The sequence below is a fragment of the Muscardinus avellanarius genome, assembly GCF_963383645.1.
Source record: "Muscardinus avellanarius genome assembly, chromosome: 14".
Taxonomy (NCBI): Eukaryota; Metazoa; Chordata; class Mammalia; order Rodentia; family Gliridae; genus Muscardinus; species Muscardinus avellanarius.
Genome location: NC_137800.1, coordinates 5537992 through 5560503, shown reverse-complemented (window position 1 = coordinate 5560503; position 22512 = coordinate 5537992). Strand labels below are relative to the sequence as shown.

At 41.8% G+C, this 22512-nt stretch overlaps 2 protein-coding genes across 2 annotated transcripts; one reads left to right on the top strand and one right to left on the bottom strand.

Annotated features, from left to right (window-relative positions):
• Positions 1-10555: 10555 nt before the first annotated feature.
• On the top strand, positions 10556-13127 carry LOC308273068 (beta-defensin 33-like; the record flags this gene model as incomplete). Its single annotated transcript, XM_080710185.1, has 2 exons — positions 10556-10610; positions 12997-13127. 2 exons carry the CDS (start codon positions 10556-10558, stop codon positions 13125-13127), a joined length of 186 nt encoding a protein of 61 aa, XP_080566311.1.
• A 7942-nt stretch (positions 13128-21069) lies between these two features.
• On the bottom strand, positions 21070-22262 carry LOC308273067 (uncharacterized protein; the record flags this gene model as incomplete). The annotated part of the gene is made up of 2 exons (XM_080710184.1): positions 21070-21209; positions 22208-22262. 2 exons carry the CDS (start codon positions 22260-22262, stop codon positions 21070-21072), a joined length of 195 nt encoding a protein of 64 aa, XP_080566310.1.
• Between the last annotated feature and the right edge of the window lie 250 nt (positions 22263-22512).

The window sequence follows — 22512 nt, the reverse complement described above, 5'->3', positions numbered from 1 at the left end:
TGGTGGGTTCAATGTCATCACAAGGATCCTCAAGCAAGGAAAAGGGAGGCAGAAACTAGACATAGAGGCACATGCCTATAATCTGGCTACTTGGAAGGATGAGATAGAGGATCATAGGTTCCAGGCTAGCCTCAGCCACTTAGTGAGACTCTGTTCCCAAATTTAAAAACAGGGGGTAGTGGGGTAGAATATCTTAGAGGTAGACTATTCCTAGTTTTAGTTATGTGTACCAAACAACCACCACCACCACCACCACCACCACAACAACAACAACAACAACAACAACAGGAAAAGGGAGTCAGGAGAGTTGGTATCAGTGGTGGCTGATGAAGACTCCTCCAATCATCGTCCACTAAGAAGATGGAAGAAGCCAATGACCAAGAACATGGGTGTGTCTCAAGCTTGAAAGTCAACAAAACAAAGGACAAACATAGCAAATGGGCAAAGCCATCTCCTTTGAGCCTCCAGAAAAGAACACAGTCCTCTTGCTCACACCTTGATTTGAAGTTTTTATCCCTTAAGCTGGAGCACAACAAATTTGTGCGGCCTTAAGCCACTAAGCTGAAATTAATTACTGTAATTGAATAATAAATTAATATAATAGTTTCCAATCATGCCCCGAACATAAAATTAGCAAAAACCACAGATCTAAATCTGTGTTTGTTTTTATGAAGAAAAATGATGAAAAACCATTAGCCTTGTACTGAACTTTATCTTTGTTTTTCGTAGAAATGGCCCAGGTACCTGTGCCAATTTTTCTCTTTAGGGGGTACCCTGAGCTCAGTATTACAAAAAGTACCCAATTATTTAATTTATGTGTTGGAATTTATTATGAACAGCTCTTGTATTGGGTAGAGCGAGAAGGTATGTGATTTCAAAGCTCTACAAGATCACTCCCCCAAAGCACTTCCTCAGTAAAATTTAGACGGAGTAAATGTTTACTATTGGGGTTATTCTTCTGGTTCAAGGTTTAATTCTTTACCAATCTATCACGTACCTCCGAAGGGCTATCGTATGAATAATAGCCTCGCAGAACAGTAAGTGCTCTTTAATGCCTTCTAATACCACCTGGATTCCAGACATAATGCTCACAAGCCATGAAGAACCTGAGATCATCATGTACATTCTTAGAATCCTTGTGTGCATAGAAAGAGGCAGGAACTTTAAAGAGGTGATAAGCTCTTCAGTTACTTTATTTCAACCATTTATTTATCTGAAGATGAGAAATGAGATACCATGTTAATTCATAATCTAAGTTACAATCTTTTTTACAAATCTATTTTTGTAAGATGCTGAAGTTAAGAAACCTATCCCATGAATTTTAATACTGTATAAAAATCCCAGTGCCATGGAGTCATTCGCCTGTTGAAGGTAACCCACCTTTCCTCCTTTCTCTTAGGGCCCCAAATTAACTTATTGGTTGTCCAATCCAAACCCCAAGAATATATATGGAGATTCTTGGTCTGAACAAGCCCTGGTTCATGTCCAGGTTATACTGAACTATACTGCCATTTTGATCTCATTCTATTTCCTGTCTTTTGGGAAGATGACAGGAAGTAGGAAGGATAAAACTATCACAGAGGAAACATATTCCAGGCTGCATGTCCTAAGGTTGCCCAGATCCACCCCATGCAAGTGGGTTCCAGAATAATCCACTGTGGACAACCTTTTGGCACCCCAAATGAAAACAAGAAAGTATTTTCTGCCCTTAAGTTGGTTCGGTGGTATGTCATAGGCTCCGGAAAGAAAGATGCTGTGTTATCATCATCGTATAACACCAGTAGAATTCCAAAACTCACTTCTGCCAATAACCTGCCCCCTTTAGTCTTTATAAACTGAAAAAATAAAATCCACCTTGCTCTTCACCCAGCTGGCCGCTGAGTTTCTCAGCCAGTGACGATGAGGATCCTCTATCTGCTCTTCACACTGCTGTTTTTATTCCTGTTGCCTGCTCCAGGTAAGATGGGTGTGAGAAATAAAAGAATTAAATTACTCTGAGGATATGCTATAATTCATGAATTGTTCTTTTTCTAGACCAGGTTATTTGAAGTGTTCATGAAAGTTGATCACTTTCCTCTTAACACTGAAGGTGCAGAAGATCTTAAAGGAAATTTTGTTTTCCCTTGACACAACCTAATGAACGAAAGAGCTTGTGATTACTTTGCCCTTTTTATGGCAAAACTTGGTGCCTATGCTCAAAGAATAATCTATGTGCCTTTTGGGAGGGAGGTGAAATTAATTTTACTTCAGTGGTGATTTAGCCACTTAGAGAAATTTTTAATAAGCATGACTAGGAGGGAATGGAGTGGGGATCGGGTGGGGGCTGACTGGGCGATGTGTGCATGTATGTCTACAAAAGTTTTTTGTATCCCACTATGATGTATGAATACAGTGCACCAATAAAAAAATTAAAAAAAATAATAAGCATGACTAGGATACCTCTTTCTATAATTTGTAAACTGTTGCCATAAGTGCCCATGTGGTCTCTTCACAATGAAAATCAACCAGCTTATACTGTTAACCCTCACACACCTTTGCTTTGCAGATGAAGCTTAGCTTACTTGATCGCTAGCCCTTCTTCAGCTTGTCCTGGCATTCATGGTAATAAAATGGGAGGGGGAGGCAAGAACCTGAGAAAGAGGAGAGGAAAGGGAAGGAAGGAGGGAGGAAGGAACAGGAGAGGGAAGAGAGGGGAGCAGGAGTGAAGGAAGGGAAGAAGGAAGAGAGAAAGAAGAAACTTAGAAACTTTTTTTGAAAAAAATAGGAAATATTATTGCAAAATTTTCTTTTGATAACTTTATTCTGTTCACTTGATAGCACCTAGATGCTTAAATGTTCACAAAATAACTGCTGCAGTTTTGCCACATCTTTTCTTCCCACTTGAACGCATATGAACGACTTTCTAGATGATTTGGGGGAGGCAAAACGCACAGATGGAGAGCTGCTTCTCTTCCTGAGTTGGGACGTGCTGTCTTGGGTTCGTCAGCCACGGGCTCTCTGTAGCCTCTAGTTTATTTTCTTGCGGTGAGGACCGATTTGTATGAAATTGTGGACACACTTCTACCCGAATCCATGGAGAATCCAAGACATGGCCACCAGTCAAAATGCTTAGTCCTTTCAAGAATAAGTATTGTTAGAAACATAGCAGTGCCTTCCCTCTGTCAGAAAATTGGCCCCCAGAAGTCGATTTCACGCGCAATCATTGTGGTCAAGGAGCCCATCCCTCCTGACGTCCTGCTCCTGAGGATTTACAAGAGGGATTATGACTCAGGTTCAAATCTTCCCCAGATGGTTTGAGTTTTTGTTTCCCCTTTCTTTTTTCAGGTTTCTCCCGGCAAACCTTCTTCATCTTTTCCTGCCTTAAGAATGGAGGACTTTGCTTCCCATTCAAATGTCCTTTGAGGTGGGAAGAGATTGGCAACTGTTTCTTTCCCACACAAAAATGTTGCAGAAAAAAGACATGGAAATGAAGAAACTCCAAGGCTGAGATCAAGGTGCAGAGAGCACTGTTTCCTCAATTAAATCATGTTCAAAACCAGAGAGCATGACCTCTTATAACTGATTTTCATGCAGAACAGCCCACGATCCTTAGTAATCCCCCACTTTTCACAAAGGCTCACAAAATCCTGATGCATACAATGGTCTATCGTGGGACCCTGCAGAGGCACAAGAGGCTGCCAGCCTGGGCATGGGAAGCAGGAGGAAGCGTTTGCTCAGGAGGGAGAGGTGGGCTGGTTAGAATGCTCAGGAGACATGCCCTAGGAGGTTGGAGGCAGGACCAGGCAAGTGACCAGGCCCGGGCATGCCTCAGAAGCATTAGCAAGAGGCTTACCTGCCTGCATTTGAGTGGGATGGGAACTTAAGCCATGTGACTTGGTGGGAAAAGAAAAGACTGATCCTAGGAGGCTGGACAATGTGGGTTCATAGCAGTTACATGAGTATATTGAGATGGTATTTAATCAGAGTTTCAGGCACAAAGAAAGTGACCCAGGAATTTCAGCCATCATATTTTCATTACAATCATTATTATACCTACTTTGTCCAGGAAAGTAGTTCGAAATACGTGAATTATTTCAAATCTCTAAAATTCTGTTGTCTTACGTAGCTGGGTTAAAGTAAATACCCATGGTGTTTTTACAAGTCTAAGAAAAAAAAGTTAATTTTAACGAGAGAAAAAATGTTAATTTTAAAGATGGCAGCCAATTCTTTTATTGAGTCTTCTAAGTTATCTCTTGCAGAATTGGCTCTAAATAAAGAAAATATTTAGGACTGACATAGAGTCACGTAAGTGTGTATCTGTTCTATAACTGTCGATTATCATGTAAGAAAAAAAACACAACTTAGAAGGAAATCCCTGCTTTCTGTCTGAGGCCAGGGTCTGGGGCCTGGAAGGTACTGGGTGAGAAAGGTGTGGGTGTGTGTGTCAGTTCCCCCAGCGGGGCAGCACTTGTTTATGAGTGGTGCTGGCATCTTGGATCCAGTGAGGTCAGACCCAGTTTCAGCCTCTCCAAGGCAGCAGTAGAGCTGGTATTGTGATTAGCCACTTTGGGTTTGATTGTTTCTTCAGCACACATGTCTTCACTCCTCTTCTGCATGCAGAATATTCTGTTTTTAAACATGCTCTTCTAGAACCATGCCATTGCCATTCTCCCATCAATAGGTGGAGTCTGTGTGCTCCCCTGGGTCCCAGGTGTTGCTGAAGGACCGCTGATGTCATAAAGGTCAAAGTTTCCATGAGGCTCTCTGCCCATCAGGATACAAGCCATGGGAGCCCTTATGCACCATGTAGGAAGCCCAGCCACCCCGAAGACACTGTGTTTGAGAGGCCACCGGGAAAGATCAGGTGGAGAAGGAGGAAGATGTCCACTGAGCTCCGCTATTCCAACCCCCCACTGTTCCAGTCTTCTTAGCTCAGTGGCCAGACAAGTATGTGAGCCCCTAAAAGACTCCAGACTGGCCACCACTTGATTGTCCACTCAAGAGCACCTCTCCTACCTACAGAACAAACTGAACCAAATTTACCACCATAATCATGATAAATAAGAAAGGAATTACTTTTTAAAAGAGCTGGGTGTTGGGGAGTGATTTGTTTTGTTTGGATAACACAAGCAATGTCCCTTCCCCTCTTATTGCCCCCCCTAACCATGTTATGTAGACACTGACAGCTTCTCCTATCCACCAGGAGGTGTTCCCATGTAGCTTCAGAATTGTTCTCAAATGGTACTCCTGAGAAATCCAGTCAGTGTGGCCAAAGAGCCAGGCTCCCTGGTTTCCTGGACTAGAAAGTCTTTAGTGTTTTCCAGCTCTGCATTCTGTGATTTTAGTGCTCCTCAAGAAGAGGCGAATCCCAAATGGGAGGAAAATAGAACTCGACAGTGCGACAGTAACAAATAGAAAACAACTTCCATGAACTCATTAATTTCACAAATGCTACACACTGGCAGAGTCAGCTACACTGCTAGGCATCAGGAATGGAAGAGATGACTGTTGACCAAGAACAGTGCTAATTTTGAAATTATAAATCTATTATTAAAAGATTATATTGCACTGTCTACTACAACAGACTCTGGCCACAGGCTATTTTAAATTTAATCAATGAGAAGTAAATGAAAATTCCTCAGTCATATCTGTCATACCTGTTCACAGTCACACCTGTTCCATACCATATTGGACTGCAGAGGTGTTAAACATTGCTATCATTGCAGAAAGTCCTGAGAAACTAAGCTGGTCCTGTTGGCTCCGTGAGACAAAATCATGAGACAGAGTTAAGAAAAGAAAGAAAATGAATGCTTAGTGTTGCCTTAAAGGAAGGCCTGCACTGTTACTTTAAATGTTTATATTTAACAATTTATGAGTTTTCATCTTGTTACTCTCCTTACAGAAGAATACCCTAGAGTACATGTTTTTGATTTTTGGTGTCAAATCACTTTAATATTTGCTTATGAACTTTTGTTGTCTTTGTCAAAATATTTCTTAAACCACCAAGTCTTATTTTACTACTAAAATATTATTTACGTGAGAACAAAAGGTACAGTAACAAAGATCTAAAACCTAGATTTGTTTGATTAGCCACAGAGAAAAATAACAGGAAGCTGAGGATGATATTGTTGAAGATTGTATACACTTTCGTGTCTATTTACACAAACGCTCCTGGTGCCACTGCCAGCTCCTCCCCTCTCAGAACTTGTGTGCTCAATGCCATGTGAAAGTCACCTATTTCAAGTTTGTTCATTGGTGTTTATTCTGCAGAAGTCCTTGAAGGCTGGTGTGTGTGCAGGGCACACTGTGTTCTCTGATATCATGGGTCTCATGAAGACTCCTGCAGACAGCCGACCTGGAATGATACATAGCTTGTTCTCACAAGCTCGTAATGCCAAAAGTGATTTAAAGCCAAGGGCCTTGACGCATGGTACATTGCATCATGCTGAGTTGAAAGAGATAAGATTTTGGCAGGGAGGAGAAAAGAAGAACAAGAGGAGAGGATGAGAACGGTGCCAGGGCGGATAGGAGTCTGCTGGCAGCAAGTTTCAGCACGGCACATTCCTCTGAGTTCGCCTTGTCCTGCAGTTGGCCTTTCCATCCATGGCAGCCACTTGACTGGAGTCTCCTGCCAGGGACAGAATCCTGAGCATGCCTTTTGCTCACGTGCTATAAGTTACTGGTGTTTGATTGCCATACTATTCCCACATGGTTTATAATGACTCTCTTACAGTTTGAACTGTTATGGTTTTTGGGGGTGGGGGAACTGTTCCTGGGGACCTCTGTTAGGCTCCTGGAAACTGTTCCCATAAATGTGGGTTCTTGTTCAGACTTAGGATAGATATACACTAGTCCGGACTCTTGCTGAAGACTTAAATGAGTTTATTATTATAAAGGTAGAAATACAGGATGTAACTGTCATGGTATCATTAGAAAGAGGGAAAGCTAGAGCTTATAGTAAAGCACTAGGCCACAGAATGACATAGTGTAATGACCCTAAACAAGTTACGAAGATTCCTGGATGCAGAGTATTTTTATAACCGGTCTTCTGACCCTACTAGATCTCAGGGGCAGTTCTTTTGATGTGTAGTGACCTGCTCTGTCTACAGCACAGACCCCCATACCTTTTGTTACATTCCAAAATGTGTTAAGTTGCTTATCTGGAGTCTAGGATTTTCGAGCATCCTTGAGGAAGTCCACTTCTCTTAGAAATGTAAAAAGACCCTGGGCTTTTGGGTTCCTATTCTCTTGCTAATTACCCTTGGTGCCTGGAAATCTGCAGCCCTTTCCTTGAAGCGCCTGCCTTTTTTTTTTTTTAACTACCAAAGATATATTTTGAAAACTGAAAATCTTTCCCAATGCTGGTACATTAAAACATTTTACGAGAGGAAAATTTTGTGATTTTAGTAGCATAGAGAGTTGCATTTGCGCGCGCGCGCGCGCGTGTGTGTGTGTGTGTGTGTGTGTGTGTGTGTGTGTACCTGTGCTTCTGGGGATTAAACCCAGGAGCATTCTACCTTGAGCTGCACCCCCAGCTCTATTTAATTAATTAATTATTTATTTGTTTTTTAATTTTAATTAAAGTAGGCTCTCACAAAGTTGCTGAGGGCCTTGCTAGGTTGCTGAGGCTTGGCTCAAACCTGTGATCTTCCTATACCAGCACTGGGATTATAGCTGTGCATACCAAACCTGGTGACAGCTGCTTTTCTATGTGATTCATGAACCTGATGAGTGTCACTAGGACAAGCCTGTGCTCCTGTCTAAGGCCATCCTTCCTGCTTGGGTCCAGAAGCTGGTTTCTCTTGTTTACTCATGAACAGAATTTTATCAGTCCTTTCTCCCACTGGTTCTCCTCTTATATGCTCTCTACTGAATCAATCAAAACAACAAACAAGGATCTGTTTGACATGAAACCAGCCTTTAGCTCTTGTTGCTGGTCTTTGCTCCAGTTTTTGGTGAAACCGTTTGAAAGGGCTGTGTACACAGACCCACTGCCCCTGTTCTCCTGTCCCTGGGGCCATGGATCATAATGCATCCTACATCACCTTACTCTGCTCACTGTGAGTCTGCCTCCTAATTATGTAGTAATGGGCCCCTGCACCCTGGTGCCCCTGACTCAGAAGACCATCAACACACAGCCTATTGTGGGTGAGCAGACCAATACAAGGTAAGCTCGTAGGAGCAACATCTTATGGTAAAGGAGATGGTGGGCAATTCAGACTGTTATATTCCATGAGCAAGTACAGGAGATGAGAATGTGGACAGAAGCTTTCTGTGCATTCTTTCTTTTCTATTATCATTATAGTTATCATCATTTACTACCATCTGCATGTTTGTGCCTCTTCAAAATTGATATGCTGAGATATATTCCCCATGCAGCTGTATTAGGAGGTGGGGCTTTGGAGAAGTGATTGTGCGAAGAGGGTGGCCCTCAAGAATGGAATTATTTCCCTTTCAAAAGAGGCTCCTTGGCTTCTTCTACCATATGAGCATACAACAAAAAGTCACCATATATGAAAACAGGCTAGCACCAGACACCAAATATTCTGTCACCTTAATGTTTGACTTCTTAGAACTGTAGCAATAGACTTACTGTGTTTGTAAGTTACCTAGGCTAAAGAATTTTGTTGTAGCAGTGTGAATAGACCAAGGTGTTATATTTACCATAAGAATTACTATAAAAAGACTGTTGCCGATGCAAGGAAAATAAAACATTCACAGTTGAACTGATTGTGACTAACTTAAACATTTTTACTGTTACAGTTTTGAGCTGTTATGGTTTGTGGGAATTGTTCCTGGGGACCTGTGTTAGGCTCCTGGAAACTGTTCCTGTAAACCGCGGGTCCTTGTCCTGGACTTAGGATCAATACGCACTAGTCTGAACTCTTGCTGAAGATTTAAATGAGTTTATTATTACAAGGATAGAAATACAGCTTGTAACTGTTATGGCAACATTAGAAAGAGGGAAAGATACAGCGTAGAGTAAAGCACTACGCCACAAAGTGACAGTGGGATGACCTGGAATGAAGTCAGCAAAGATTCCTGGACCAAGAGTATTCTTATAACCAGTCTTCTGACCCAACTAGATCTGCTCCCTCTGGGGCAGGGGGAGCAGCTCTGTCTCTGGCACAGACCCCCAAACCTTTTGTTACACTTCAAAATGTGTTAACTTGCTTATCTGAGTTTGGGATTCCCCCACATCCTTTCTCCTAGAAATGTAAAAAGGCCCTAGGCTTCTATTCTCTCCCCAATTACCCTTGGGGCCTGGAAATCTGCAGCTCTTTCCTTGAAGCTCCTGGCTTTGTTTTTTTAATACCAAAGATATATTTTGAAAATTGAAAATCTTTCCCAATACTGGTACATTAATACATTTTTTTTTTGGTGGTACTGGTGGTGGAACCCAGAGGCTTTCTACCTCTGGGCTATACTCCCAGACCCATTTTATATTTTATTTGGAAACAGGGTCTCACTAAGTTGCTGAGAGCCTCACTAAGTAGCTGAGGCTGGCTTCGAACCTGTGCGATCCTCCTGTCTCAGCCTCCCAAACACGGGGATTACAAGCATGCGCCACCACGCCTGGCTTACATTAATACATTTTGAAGCTTTTTCCCAATACTGGTACATTTACTACAGACACTTCTCTAGGTCAAGATCACTAAACTGAAGTAGATCTCTACTTAGTAAAAGATTCAGGTGCTGATAGCAAGTATCAAGAATAGAGACATTTTATTTCTAAGTTGCTTCTGGACCAAGAGAACATTTCAGAAATACACTTAGTTCATGTATTGACAGGACCATGGATTTGGTCTAAGGAAAAGGTGAAGGGGGTGTAGGTCGGATCCATGGCAGATGGGGCAGGAACTGGTGAGAAGGTATGTGTTCTCAGGAAGACACTGAGGCTGGGCAGGTTAGTGGGTCTAGCAGATGGTACCTGGGACAAAATAATAAAGAAGTTTTCCTTGGTACCCCAACCTCAAAAAATATTTGATATTATCCTAGAATGAGAAGAGTTTTCTAAGGGATGACAAATAAACTTTTACACCTAAGAAAAGTAAGCAGGAAGACCCTCTCAGCTAATAATTATCTATGACAATATCATCCATACTGGGATGGGATTGTGAAGGGCAGATAGTAAAAAGTGTCAAGGCAGAGCAGAGATGTGTACTAAATTGCTGATGTGACTTCCAATTAAAACAAATGATCACTAACATTTTCTAATCTTATCCTCCCACAATCTTTGGGAAATGGGGAAAGGATGAGTTGGGAAGCTGTGGCATCAACAATCACTGTGGCCTAGAAGACCCGTGTGGTCAGCTGATGTGCTGTTGGCACATAATTCCAATGAGTTGGCCCTCATTCCAGGGTGGCAATGAGGAGAGCCTCCAGGAGTAGAGAGAGGTCAACTCCAAGACCATAGACACTGTGATAACCAGTGAAGAAATTTCTTAGGGACAAGGCAGCAGCCTATCCCAGGCCTCCTAGGACAATCTCTATGTCTCATTCCATAGTACTTACCAACGAGCCCTCCTCAGGCACTACTAAACCCTCCTGCAACCCTGAGAACACCCGTATCGCCATGAGGCTGCTGTTCCTCCTTCTTCTCCTTCTTGTGTGTCTTATCCAGACATCAGGTAAGCTGCAAAACTACCTGGTAGGGAGATGTGGTGGATGACCTTGGAGCCAAGAGTAGGCCAATGAGCCAATCTAATCATGCATGGAAACACACAGGGTACTGTCATGGCTGGTAGAAACATAGCATGAAAAATGTGTTCCATTTTACAAATAAGGAAAGAGAAGCTTAAATAAGTTTAAAAGGTCTTCCCAGGATCATTTTAAACTAGTTGCAATAGAGACACATAACCAATAATTGTGACAGATAATTTCTACAGTAGGCTTTACAGATTACAAATAATTTTCATGTGATTAAAACCAACAGCAACCACACTAATAATAATAGCAGATAATACTAACCACTTCCTCTTCACCAAACCTCACAATGCATACTTCTAACATACTATCCCACGGGTGCTCCTCATAGGGTAGGCATTTGTTTAGAAATAACACGACTTGTCCAAAGCCATACAGGTGACATTTAGTGGAGCTCAAAAGTTAGGCATGAGCTAGTTTAGTTCCAGAGACAACATATGCCTATTTAAATACCCAACAATCCCAGAAAATACATGTACTCACTATGTTATATATAAGAAATAAATGCTTCTTAGCATAACCATGACCCATGTAATATTTGGACATGATCTAAAAGGTTATTCATCATTTATCTGAAATTCAAATTTAACTAGGGATCCCATATTTTACCTGGTAATCTTTGGTGCACATTCGCACTATAATGGTATAGTGGAAACATCCACATCTTAGTATCTTAAAAGAGCAAGGCTTAATGTTGCTCATGTACAAATCTGCCCAGGACACATTGGTGCTCTGCTCACTGTAACTGACCAGACCTGGCTGGTAGAGGAGCTGGGACCACGAATATTGCTCAGCCCTACTTAGGAGAAAGCTCTGATGACTCTCACACTGGTGAATAAGGACTCCAGCTCTGAAGGAACCTATCACTTCAGTTCAAAATTCACCAGTCAAGCAAGTCTCATGGATGTACACAGTTAAAAGAAGTCAGTCCTACTTTGTGTCAAGAAAATAGAGAGCTAGAAAAAAAAGAAAATAGAGAGCTAGACATATTTGTTGAACACCCTAACAGTGATAGATGATAGATATCTCGATGATAGAGACATTGATATCTACAGATATAAATATGAATATAGGTATAGCAATGAATATTTATGTATTTGTGTGTGTGTGTGTGTGTGTGTGTGTGTGTGTGTACGCACACACGTGTATGTTATGCTGGGGATTGAAGCCAGGAGGAACCTATCTCTGGTCTATACCCCCATCCATATTTTATTTTTTATTTTAAAACAGGGTCTTACTAATTTGCTGAGGCTGGCTTCCAACCCTCAAGCCTCTCAAGTACTGAGATTGTAGGCATGCACCACCGTGCCTAGTCTTATCTATATACTCTTACATCCTTGCCTTCTTAAAAAAAGTGCTTGCTCAGGAATTAGAAGTCAAGTTCCCTAATTCCTAGTTGAGTATCTCGTTCATTGCAATGTCTTAAAAAGCCATAAGCTCTGAGGGAGACCCTATCATTCATTGCTTCTTTCTGGTCATCTCTCATTCTCTCTCTGGCTGTCTGGACATTAGGCAAGTTCTCACATGCTGCTCTTTAAATTCCTAGGTCAACCTTTTTGATCTTATACCACTTTCTTCCCAGCTAACTTAGTAGATAAAGCATAGAAAGACTGGTGCTTCTTATGTGTGAGGGCACTGGCATTTAAAGCATCACAGCTTATGAAGTGATACCCTTCACAGAATGCAGGAGGCAGGATATTCAACACTCAGTACATCACACTGGCTATTCATTCACTCGAAGCTCATTGCCCATGTGTGCTACACACTTGGAAAGTTTTGTCCTATTGAGAAGGAGAAAGACACTTTTCAGAAGAGCATTAAAATAAAATATAGTTATCATCTTGTGGCACAGCAAAATTAGGTGCTTTCTCTGATTCAAAGTTCCTTTAACTGGAAATGAAAGAGACTATGCTATAGTAGCATGGAAGATTTCTCTGAAAAACCAGATGATAAACAGACATGTCTGGCTCTGTGGACCATACAGGGTCCACCATAACAGCTAACATTTGCCTATAGTGTGAAAGCAACCATGAAAATGTAAAGTGAGTGATCATGGCTGTCTTCCTACTAAACTTAAGGACACTAAAATTTAAATTTTATATAATTTACTACTCTTGTTCTGATTTTTTTTTTTACCATATACCAATGTAAAACCAATTCTAAGCTCCAGGTAATACCCACAATATCAAGGTCAATTTTTGACCCTTCACCTATAGCTTGCCCATCCCTGCTAAACAGGATGGATTTTAGCATTTTGAGCTAAATAAGATTTTACTTCTTTGTTTCTTCATCCTCCCCTTTCCTTTTTAGGGTTTAAAGGAATGGAGAGAAATAAAGAATGTGCAAAGATGGGTGGAACCTGCAAGCACCAAAAAACCCACGGCTGCTCCATCCTACCTGCAGAATGCAAAAGCCGGTACAAGCACTGCTGCAGACTGTAGCTGCGACACCCTGGCTCAGGGTGCCGTGACCGACTCCTGCTTAATAAAGGCACTGTCACCCAAGGGCGCCATGCAGCTGGTCTCTCTGAGGGCAGGCTTAAGTGACAGGCCCTTGAACTAGGGAGGGGAGAATTTAGCTTTGGTCACACCACTAGTTAGCTAATGGGTTTGGACAAGAACTCTCCTTGTTTAAGTCTTTTTCTCTGCTTGGAACCACAGAAATGAAATCCCCCTAGATACTGGTAAGCCATATAATGTGTGTATGAGCCTACAGATTTCGGGATAAGGGCTTTGACTGTGTGAATGTGACTTAGCTATGAAGTGTGAGTGTGATTCAGGTGTAAAGCAACGGCACGTAAGTGTCAACCAACAGACACAGAACTCTGAGACTACTGAGACCAATCTGTTGATTTCTAGAGGGCCAAGACTTAAGGAGACAGCGATTATTTTCTTCCCAAAGGCACCTTTCCAAAGAGTTAGATTTCTTTAGAACTATTTTCTTAGAACCTAGAGAGTCCTTTTGAGAAGACCTAAGATTTGATTTTTGCAAAGAGTAATATCACAGGAACAGATAACTTTTTAAAGAAGAAACACTATCCTGGCTAGAGGGTCAAGGTTACCAACATTACAATAGTAATATTGATAGCAATATAAGAACAGTATATATAGTAGTAATGTTGTCACATTGAAAATGGCTCTTCATCTCTGTGGTTTTCCTACCCAAATCCACAGTCTCACTAGTCATGAAAAAAAAAATCAGAAAAATAAAAATTGAGGGATAATCTACAAAATTCACAAACTGCATCCTTTGAAATTGTTGTCATCCAAAACAAGAGAAGACTTAGAATTAAAATTTTTTTATATTGATGATTGAACCCAGGAGCATTCTACCTCTTGAGTTATATCTTCAGCCTTTTAATTTTTTAATTTAATTTAATCTTATTTAATTTTATTTTTGGTGGTACTGGGGTTTCTGGAAGCCCTTATACCCCCGGGCTACACTTCCAGACCTATTTTTTAATATTTTTATTTGGAAACAGGGTCTCTTAAGCCAGTGCGGCTGGCTTTGAACCTGCACGATCCTCCTGTCTCTGCCTCCCAAGCGCGGGGATTACAAGTGTGCGCCACTACACCCGGCATTATTTTTTTTTATTTTGAAACAGAGTCTCACTAAGTGGCTGAGGGTTTCACTAAGTGGCTGAGGGCTGGACTCCAACCTCTAATTCTCCTTTCTCAGCCTCTCGAGTACTGCAGTTACAGACATGCGCCACCGTTCCCAGCTATGTTAACATGTTAACAAGGCTCTGACTTGAGAGCCTCATTGATTATAACAAATCCAATTATTTGAGCTCCCAGATCTTAGCATGCCTTGGGATAAGGGCTTTGACTGTGTGAATGTGACTTAGGTTAGAAGGTGCCTTTTTAACAAGTTAGCTTCCTCTTGCTGGAAGACACTGTAATGTCTTTACCTGATGCAGGTGCCCTTCAGGTACATGCCAATAGTTCTTCTAACAAACCTTCTCAACCTCTCATTGTATCCAGGTGCATAGCTAGGCGAAAATCCAAATAGACTATGAAGAAGTATGTTCTACACATCAAAAGAGTTGCCAGGTTTTAAACATATTTATTGGTGATCCTCAGAATATTATAAAAGGAAGAAAGCAATTTAGCATTGGATCAGGTCAAATGGGTATATATATTTATCCAAAAAGACTTCTTCATGATTTTTTTTGGAATTTATCAAGAGCTTTCAGATGCAGCTTTCTGACAATTTCTCAAGCTCTTTCAAATCTTACGAGAACCAGCAGAAAACGGTTATTCCACCCGCAACTTATGCAAGCAGCAGTCAGGGCTGGAAGAGGGGAAGTGGACACAGGAGCACAGGGCGAGCAGGGGCAACAAACAGCCTCACTCCTTAGGCATCGGTACTCTCTGAGAGCCCTTATTAGAGGTCAGAGCATACCACATCCATGCTGATTCATTTACTTAAAAAGTTCATGACTGATAGATACGTATCTAGTGGAAAATACATATACATGTCTCAGATACTATGAGAGATACCACATCAAACCCATGCAAGATAGCGATCATTAAGAAAAGGTGAGAATAGGATTGATGTGGATGTGGGGAAGTTGGAACACTTTGTATCTCTGTGAGAGTGCACAGCTGCGATAGAAAATGGTATGAGGATTTCTAAAAAAAAAAAAATAAACATGGCACTATCGCATGATCCAGCATTTGTACTGCCTGGGTATATCCCCCAAAGAAGTGAAACGTAAAGGCTAGAGTGGATACTTAAACAGACATGCTCATACGACACTACCCACAATAGCCAAGACACATAATTAGCATATACAATTAGCATATACACAATGGAATATTCTCCTATAAAAGGGAAATCCTGCCATTTGTGACAACTTGGATAAAACATGAGAACATTATGCTAAGTAAAATAAGTCAGACATGAAAAGGTAAAGATATTACTTGATGCACTTCTATGAAGCAAGAATAGGCAAATTCATAAAGAGAGAAGGCAGAAAAGAGGTCGCCGGGGACTCAGGGGATGTGAACTGGAGTTATTTTTAATGGGTATAGGGTTTTGATTTTGCAAGCTGAATGGTGGTGATGTTGCTTGACTATGTACAAGTACTCATTGCTACTAAACTATACACTGGACATGGTTAAAATGGTAAATTTGTCATATGTATTTTATAGCAGTAAAAAGCAAAAGAGTCGGTGAAAATCAAGAACAATAATTTGTTCCAGTATATTTTTGTCCTGCTTTTATGAACACACCACTCTGGGACCACTGGCTGGAGCAAGCAAGATCTCTGACTTCCTAGCTTTGCTTGCCTCTCCGTGTATCAAGACTGCTGCAAACACACCTTCCGGCCAGATGGGTGTCCTGAAATGTAATGAGAACAGTTAGAGTTGCGTGGTGTGGTTGGAACTTGGGGAGGTCTTATTGCCTTTGGGACCTTGTTGCTCAGGGAAGGGACTGTGACCAGATTCCCTTTCCACATCCAGCCAGCCTGGCTCAAAGTTGGCTGGGACCCAGGGCCCCCGCCTCCTGCATACACAGTTCTGCAGCTTCTGATTCTTCAGGGCCACTCAGTTCTATTCTCCTCATTTATTTATTAGCACAAGATTTATGCCCATATCTTTGAAAATAGCTGTTTCTTCAAAGGGTAGTTTCTCCTTCCATTGCAATATCTCAATAGAAAGCAAATCTTCTACTTTTTCTTTCCTCTAAAAAATTTCCCCAGTCTTTGGCAATAACTTCAAGTTTATCGACCTTGTTTCCATCTATGAGATGTGGACTTAGATAGGATTGCCCAACAAAATACAATATTTTCCAGTTAAATTTGCTTTATTTATTTTTCAGAAAAAATCTATCCTAATATAGAATATGGACTCTAGATACCCAAAATGATCTCGAAAAAGAACAAAGCTAAAAGATGTATATTTTCTGATTTCAAACCTTATAAAGCTACAATAATTGAAACAGTGTAGTACTGTTATAAAGGCAGATGTATAAACCACTGGATTTAAATAAAAGCCTAGAGATAAATTCTTCCATATATTGTCAAGTTATTTTTTACAAGGTTTCCATGAACATTTGGTGGAGGAAATAATAATCTTTTAACTAAATATTGTTGAAAATAACAATTACATGAAAAAGAATAAAAGTGGACCCTTACCTAACACCATATACAAATATTAACTCAAAATAGATAAAAGACCTAAATGTAATTCTTAAGACTATAAACTTTTAGAAGAAAATCTGGGTCATAAAACCTCACAACATTGAAATTGGCAGTGATTTCTTGGATATGATTTCAATGGCACAGGCAACAGAAGGGTAAACAAACTCCCTAAAAAATAAAAAAAATTATTGTATATGCAAAGACAATGTAAACAGAGTTAAAAGTTACTGATAGAATGGGATAAATATTTCCAAATGCTATATCTGAAGGTATATTAATGATTTTTATTATTATATGTATCAAGTGTCGCAAACATAGACCTAGAGTATGTGATCTTTGAGATTCCCTCTTTTCCTAAAATTCTAATGCTGCAAGCCAGTCATGGTGATGCTCACTTATAATCCTAGTACTTGGGAGGCCGAGACAAGAATACTGAAGGTTTGAAGACAGTCTAAGCAACTTGGTGAGACCTACAGCAACCTACAGAAGACCGTGTTTCAAAATAAATACAAAGAGCTGAAAGTGTAGCTCATCACTACAACATGCCTGGGTTCAGTCTGCAGCATGAATAAATAAATAGGCAAAAAAAAAAAAAAAAAAAAAAAAAACTGTTGCATAAACCCAAGTTCCAATGAAAAGCACAGCATCGCCAGAAGGTGGCGACATCCCTTCTCTAACCACCTTCATTTCAGTGCTGTAGGGACCAGAGGATGGAGGATGGTGGAGACAGTAGTACTCTCTGCACTTCCTCAAAAGACTTAAGAAGGAAAGAGAGCTGTACCTATGAGGACCCCACACTTGCGTGAGTTTATAATGACACAATCAGTGTATCTCCTGTGTCAAGAAAGGCAGAACCAATGGAGTGCTAACAGTGAACCAGGAATGCCTACATTCTTGTCATCCTGTACCTAAAATCCTTCCTTGATGAATCGAAAACACTGGAACCGAGTGCAGGTATAAACACAGAGGGCAGAGGAATCTCCGAGGCTAATTGTACAGTGAACATGGGCCTCGGCGCAACGTTCTTGATCTCTGCGCGGACAGAGAAGTTAATACTATCAGCCTGGCTTGGGGCCACGGACCCCTCCATGGCACAAATGGGGCACCTGGCATGGCCCAATCTGGCACTAGGGTCAGGTCCCCATCCTAATGCTCTAGGTCATTCCTTTCCTACTCACCAGATCCAAGGGATTTGGGCTCCATGTGAGGAAAGTACTTTCCCTGTGCTCTGGTTAAGTCGCATCTATTAAATACACTAGGTTGCTTAATATGGCTAAAAGTGTTAGATGGCCATGAACCAGAGGGCAGGTCTTCCAGTTTCTCTCTTCTATAGCATAGGCGGTAGGGCCTGCGTCCTAGCAGAAGAGTGAGCTGGGATTTCCACGTGGGTATCTGTTCCAAAGGCATGCTGCCAGTGGAGGGAGCCCTCATATCACCTTTGATGTGCGGGAGAATGTCTCCTGGAGCTTTCTGTGTGGCTTCAAATGCCACAGTGTCCCAGCAGGTTCTGGGATTTAGGGAAGAGAGCAGCAGAGTTCTTGTGAAACTGGACCCCTGGGGCAGGACTCTAGTCAATTATTTGAAGCATCTGATGCTGAGATTACAGACCTAGATGAGTATTACAGGAAAAGACTGTGCAGCAGAGAGAGTTCGCAACTTCTAGTTAATAGATGAGTAGATCTGAGAAGTAGAACAACAACAACAAAAAAAATGTGAGTAAATGGTGCGTGCTAAGCAGCTTGATTTAGCCGCTCAGTGAATATACGTGTCGAAACCTCATGCTTTGCACTATAAACATATATAACTTTTATTGTCAATTTAAATAAATAAGGTGAAATCAATACAATAGTGATTAAGAGGCAGGAATAACAGTGCTATCCAATGAAGGCCTAAAGGAATTGTGCAGCATCTCAGAAAAACAAAATCCAAAATTTGTCTCTTTATCCCAGGAGATCTAACAGTTTCTAGGGTGCCCAAGATTGAATATGGCTTCCGATTCAGAATCTCCGCCAAATCCACACCATCTTGCGTTAGGTACTGAGAAACGACTGTACTACTCTTGTATAACTCTGTGAGGGCTGGTGGGACATCCTGTCACAGACCCCTCAGTGCTTCACGTCACTCTCCTCTGATATATTTTTTTCAAATCTTGTACTTATAAATATATGCTGTTCTAAATGTTACTTATTTCTATTGTTTATTGTCTATATTGACACTATAATATAAACCCCATGAAGATAGTTTTTTTGTAATCGCTTTGTTCTCAGCTCAGTAAATGTGTGTGTGTGTGTGTGTGTGTGTGTGTGTGTGTGTGTGTGTGTGTACTGGGGCTTGAACCCAGGAGCATTCTACCTCTGAGCTACATACTTCAGTCTATTTTTTATTTTGAAATAGGCTCTCATTAAGTTGCTGAGGGCCTTCCCAAGTTGTTGAGACTGGCTTTAAACCGGCAAGCCTCCTATTTCAGTCTCCCAAGAACTGGGATTACCAGCATGTGCCATCACACCTTGCTCAGTAAATGTTTCTTGAGAAAAACGAATAAACGGAAGCCGAGCTAATTAGTACGCTTTCTCTGGGTGGAGCAGGAGCTTGGGGAGGGCATTCGGCCTGTCCCTGTGCCGATGTGTGGTGCAAAAGATAATTGGCAGGTGAGTAGACACCTCTATACAGAATTTATGTTTGGTGTCCAGGCTTCCTTTATTCATACATGACAAAGAGAAGCTGAATTCCCACTAGCGTTCTTTCCTTTCCCTTCCTTCCTCCCTGGAGTTTATTCTATCACTAGTAGACCAATTCTTTGTGCTTAAATCAAGAAATAAAGAAAAAAGCAGGGCTGAGATCTTTCAGAAAATTTATGAGAAAAAAAATGATGGTAAATTGGTGATCGGTGAGAGAAGTATATGGGAGGGGAAGGGTTTTAACATTATGGTAAAGAAATATAAATAAGGGTCTGAGAAACTCTTCTGGTAATAGCATGCCATTTTCATAACAGACTTCTGGACAGGACACAATGTACATCAACATCACAGGTACCTAAAATATTCAAGATCTTGTGACCCTCCCTGTAGACATACTATGAGAGTCACTGTCAATGAAACCCAATTGGAGGAGCTAATATTTGTGTCTTTCTCCAAATATCTTTACAAACACAGATTTGCAGCTAAGCAGTCCATATCTACCTGAAAATCTGCACTAAAATTTTTTAGTTATTTATTCCCTGACTCCGTCCAGTGCAAAGTTGGTCCTGTTTGACGCTCATTATGATGCCAGCAAAGCTATTTTTATGAGATTGTTCAAGTTTTGGCAGATGTTAGTTTATCCTACTTTTTTTTTTCTTTTGTCTTCAGCTTCCTGGGCATCTTGTCATATTTCTGGTCTTTATCTCCTCCCCATCCCAACCTTGCTCTCCAAATCACAGACAACACCAGGCATGTCCAAGCTCCCTTCCTCATCAGACACAGGGCACTGAAGCTCATGACGGAGAGACGGCTTGCTCAGTCACCACAGTGGATGCCAAGCCCCAGATGAAAAGTGACCAAGGGAGACAGAAGGCATCGGACCTAGGACTTCCGTCTTGTGGGGTAACCTCTGATGCGCACTTGGAGTTCCTGCCCCTCGATGGGCTTCTGCCTGCCTCTCTGTGTGGGGCTGACTTTTCTGGGAGTCTGTGCATAGGGGCCTTCCTCCTATGTGTTCTGCCCCGTGATGCCCCTGCCTCCGCACTCTCTCAGTAGGTCCTTCCTGCTCAGCCCTTGATCCAATGCCACGGCTATCTCACGCCAACCCTGTCCTCACATCTCACCCCACAGGACAAAATTCTTTCATATCCAACTCCATTCCATGTAGGTGGAGCTTCAGGAAACAACTAAAAGGAGACTCTTAGATTTTGCTCTTCCATTTATTGCGGGCATGCTCTTTGGCAAGTTAATTAACCTAGCTGAGTTTTGATTTTCACGTCTCTTAAGTGGAGTAAATAGGCTAAGATGGTTTTAAGGATTAAATATATTATGTGAATAAAAATGCTTTGTAAATATCAAAGCTTACTATAGATATTTGAATTCTTATAATTTTCTGCCTCCTGCTGTCTACCTCTGCACTGAAAGCAAACCTTCCTTTAATAAGCCCTAATGATGCAGAAGTCTACCATCTAGACTTGAGTATTTTGCTTGCATTTGGACAAAAGGAGCAACACTTGGGATTCCTGGCTGGGCTTCCTGGATTGGGCCCTTCGGTCGTCAGCTTTTCCTTATTTTGCAGCAAACAGTGAACGCCCGACAGGGTCCTCTGAAGGGCTCACAGCTGGGCGTCCCCATCTTCAGGCAGATTCCACCCCGAAGGTAGCAGGGTCTTTCAAAATTGAGTGCTTTGGTGATGCCTGAAACATGAAAAGATGTTTGCATAAAGCCTTGATGGAGTCAAGGTCAGCTTTGTGGTAAAAGTGGCAAGAAGTCTCTGGCTAGGGCCTGCAAAAACCCCATGTCTTCAAATGTTTGTGCTAACTGCATGATTCAGAAGATTTGGTTCCTACACCATCCAGTACATTTGGGGAATAAAAATGAGGAGGAGCAGGAAAAGGAACAGGAGGAGGAGGAGGAGGAGGAGGATCAGGAGGAGGAGGAGCAGGAGGAGGAGCAGGAGGAGGAGGAGCAGGAGGAGGAGGAGCAGGAGGAGGAGGAGGAGAAGGAGAAGAAGAAGAAGAAGAAGAAGAAGAAGAAGAAGAAGGAGGAGGAGCAGGAGGAGGAGGAGCAGGAGGAGGAGGAGAAGAAGAAGAAGAAGGAGGAGGAGGAGCAGGAGGAGGAGGAGGAGGAGGAGGAGGAGGAGGAGAAGAAGAAGAAGAAGAAGAAGAAGAAGAAGAAGAAGAAGAAGAAGAAGAAGAAGAAGAAGAAGAAGGAGACTACCTAACAAAACTTTTCATGTCATGAAGACTCAACAGTCAGTAATCAGGGGAAAGTGTTCATTTTTTGTACCCTCTCTTTTGCAGTGCTGTGGATCAAATCCAAGTCCTCATGCTGAACTATAAATGCACTAAAGGATTTTGGGGTGTAGCAATACCCTCTGAGTAGCCTCCTAGTACTTTATTTTCTTTCTCTCTTTTTTTTTTTGTGGTACTGGGGATTGAACCCAGGGGCATTCTACCTCTGAGCTACACTCCCAGCTTTACTTTTTTATTGTTTATTTTGAAACAGGGTCTCACCAAATTGCAGAGGGCCTCACTAAGTAGCTGAAGCTGGCCATAAACCTGCGACCCTCCTGTCTCAGCCTCCCAAGTACTGGATTACAAGCGTGCGCCACCAGTCCCAGCTTGTACTTTACTTTCTAACAAATGACTGGTCTTTGGAAAAGAAAACACAAAGTATGGCGATTGGTATTTACCAGACAGTGCCTGGATGATGGCGCAGATAGCGGTGAGGAAGACGAGGAGCCTCATGGTTACAGAGTCGAGTTCTCAAGGCCTGATGGTGAGAGCAAAGACATTAGAAGGCTTCTTCACTATCAGAGGAAGGCAGAGCAGCACAGGATGGTGTAGAGAGGCTACGTAGCTCTTCCCTCAGACGACCTGCCTGTGAGGACATGGTTCTCCCCTCTGCTTCCTAACCACCGCCCAGGGCTTCCCTGACCTTCTCTCCACACTTGGGCGGTCAGGAGGCACTCTTCTTCACGTCATCCAGACGAGGCAG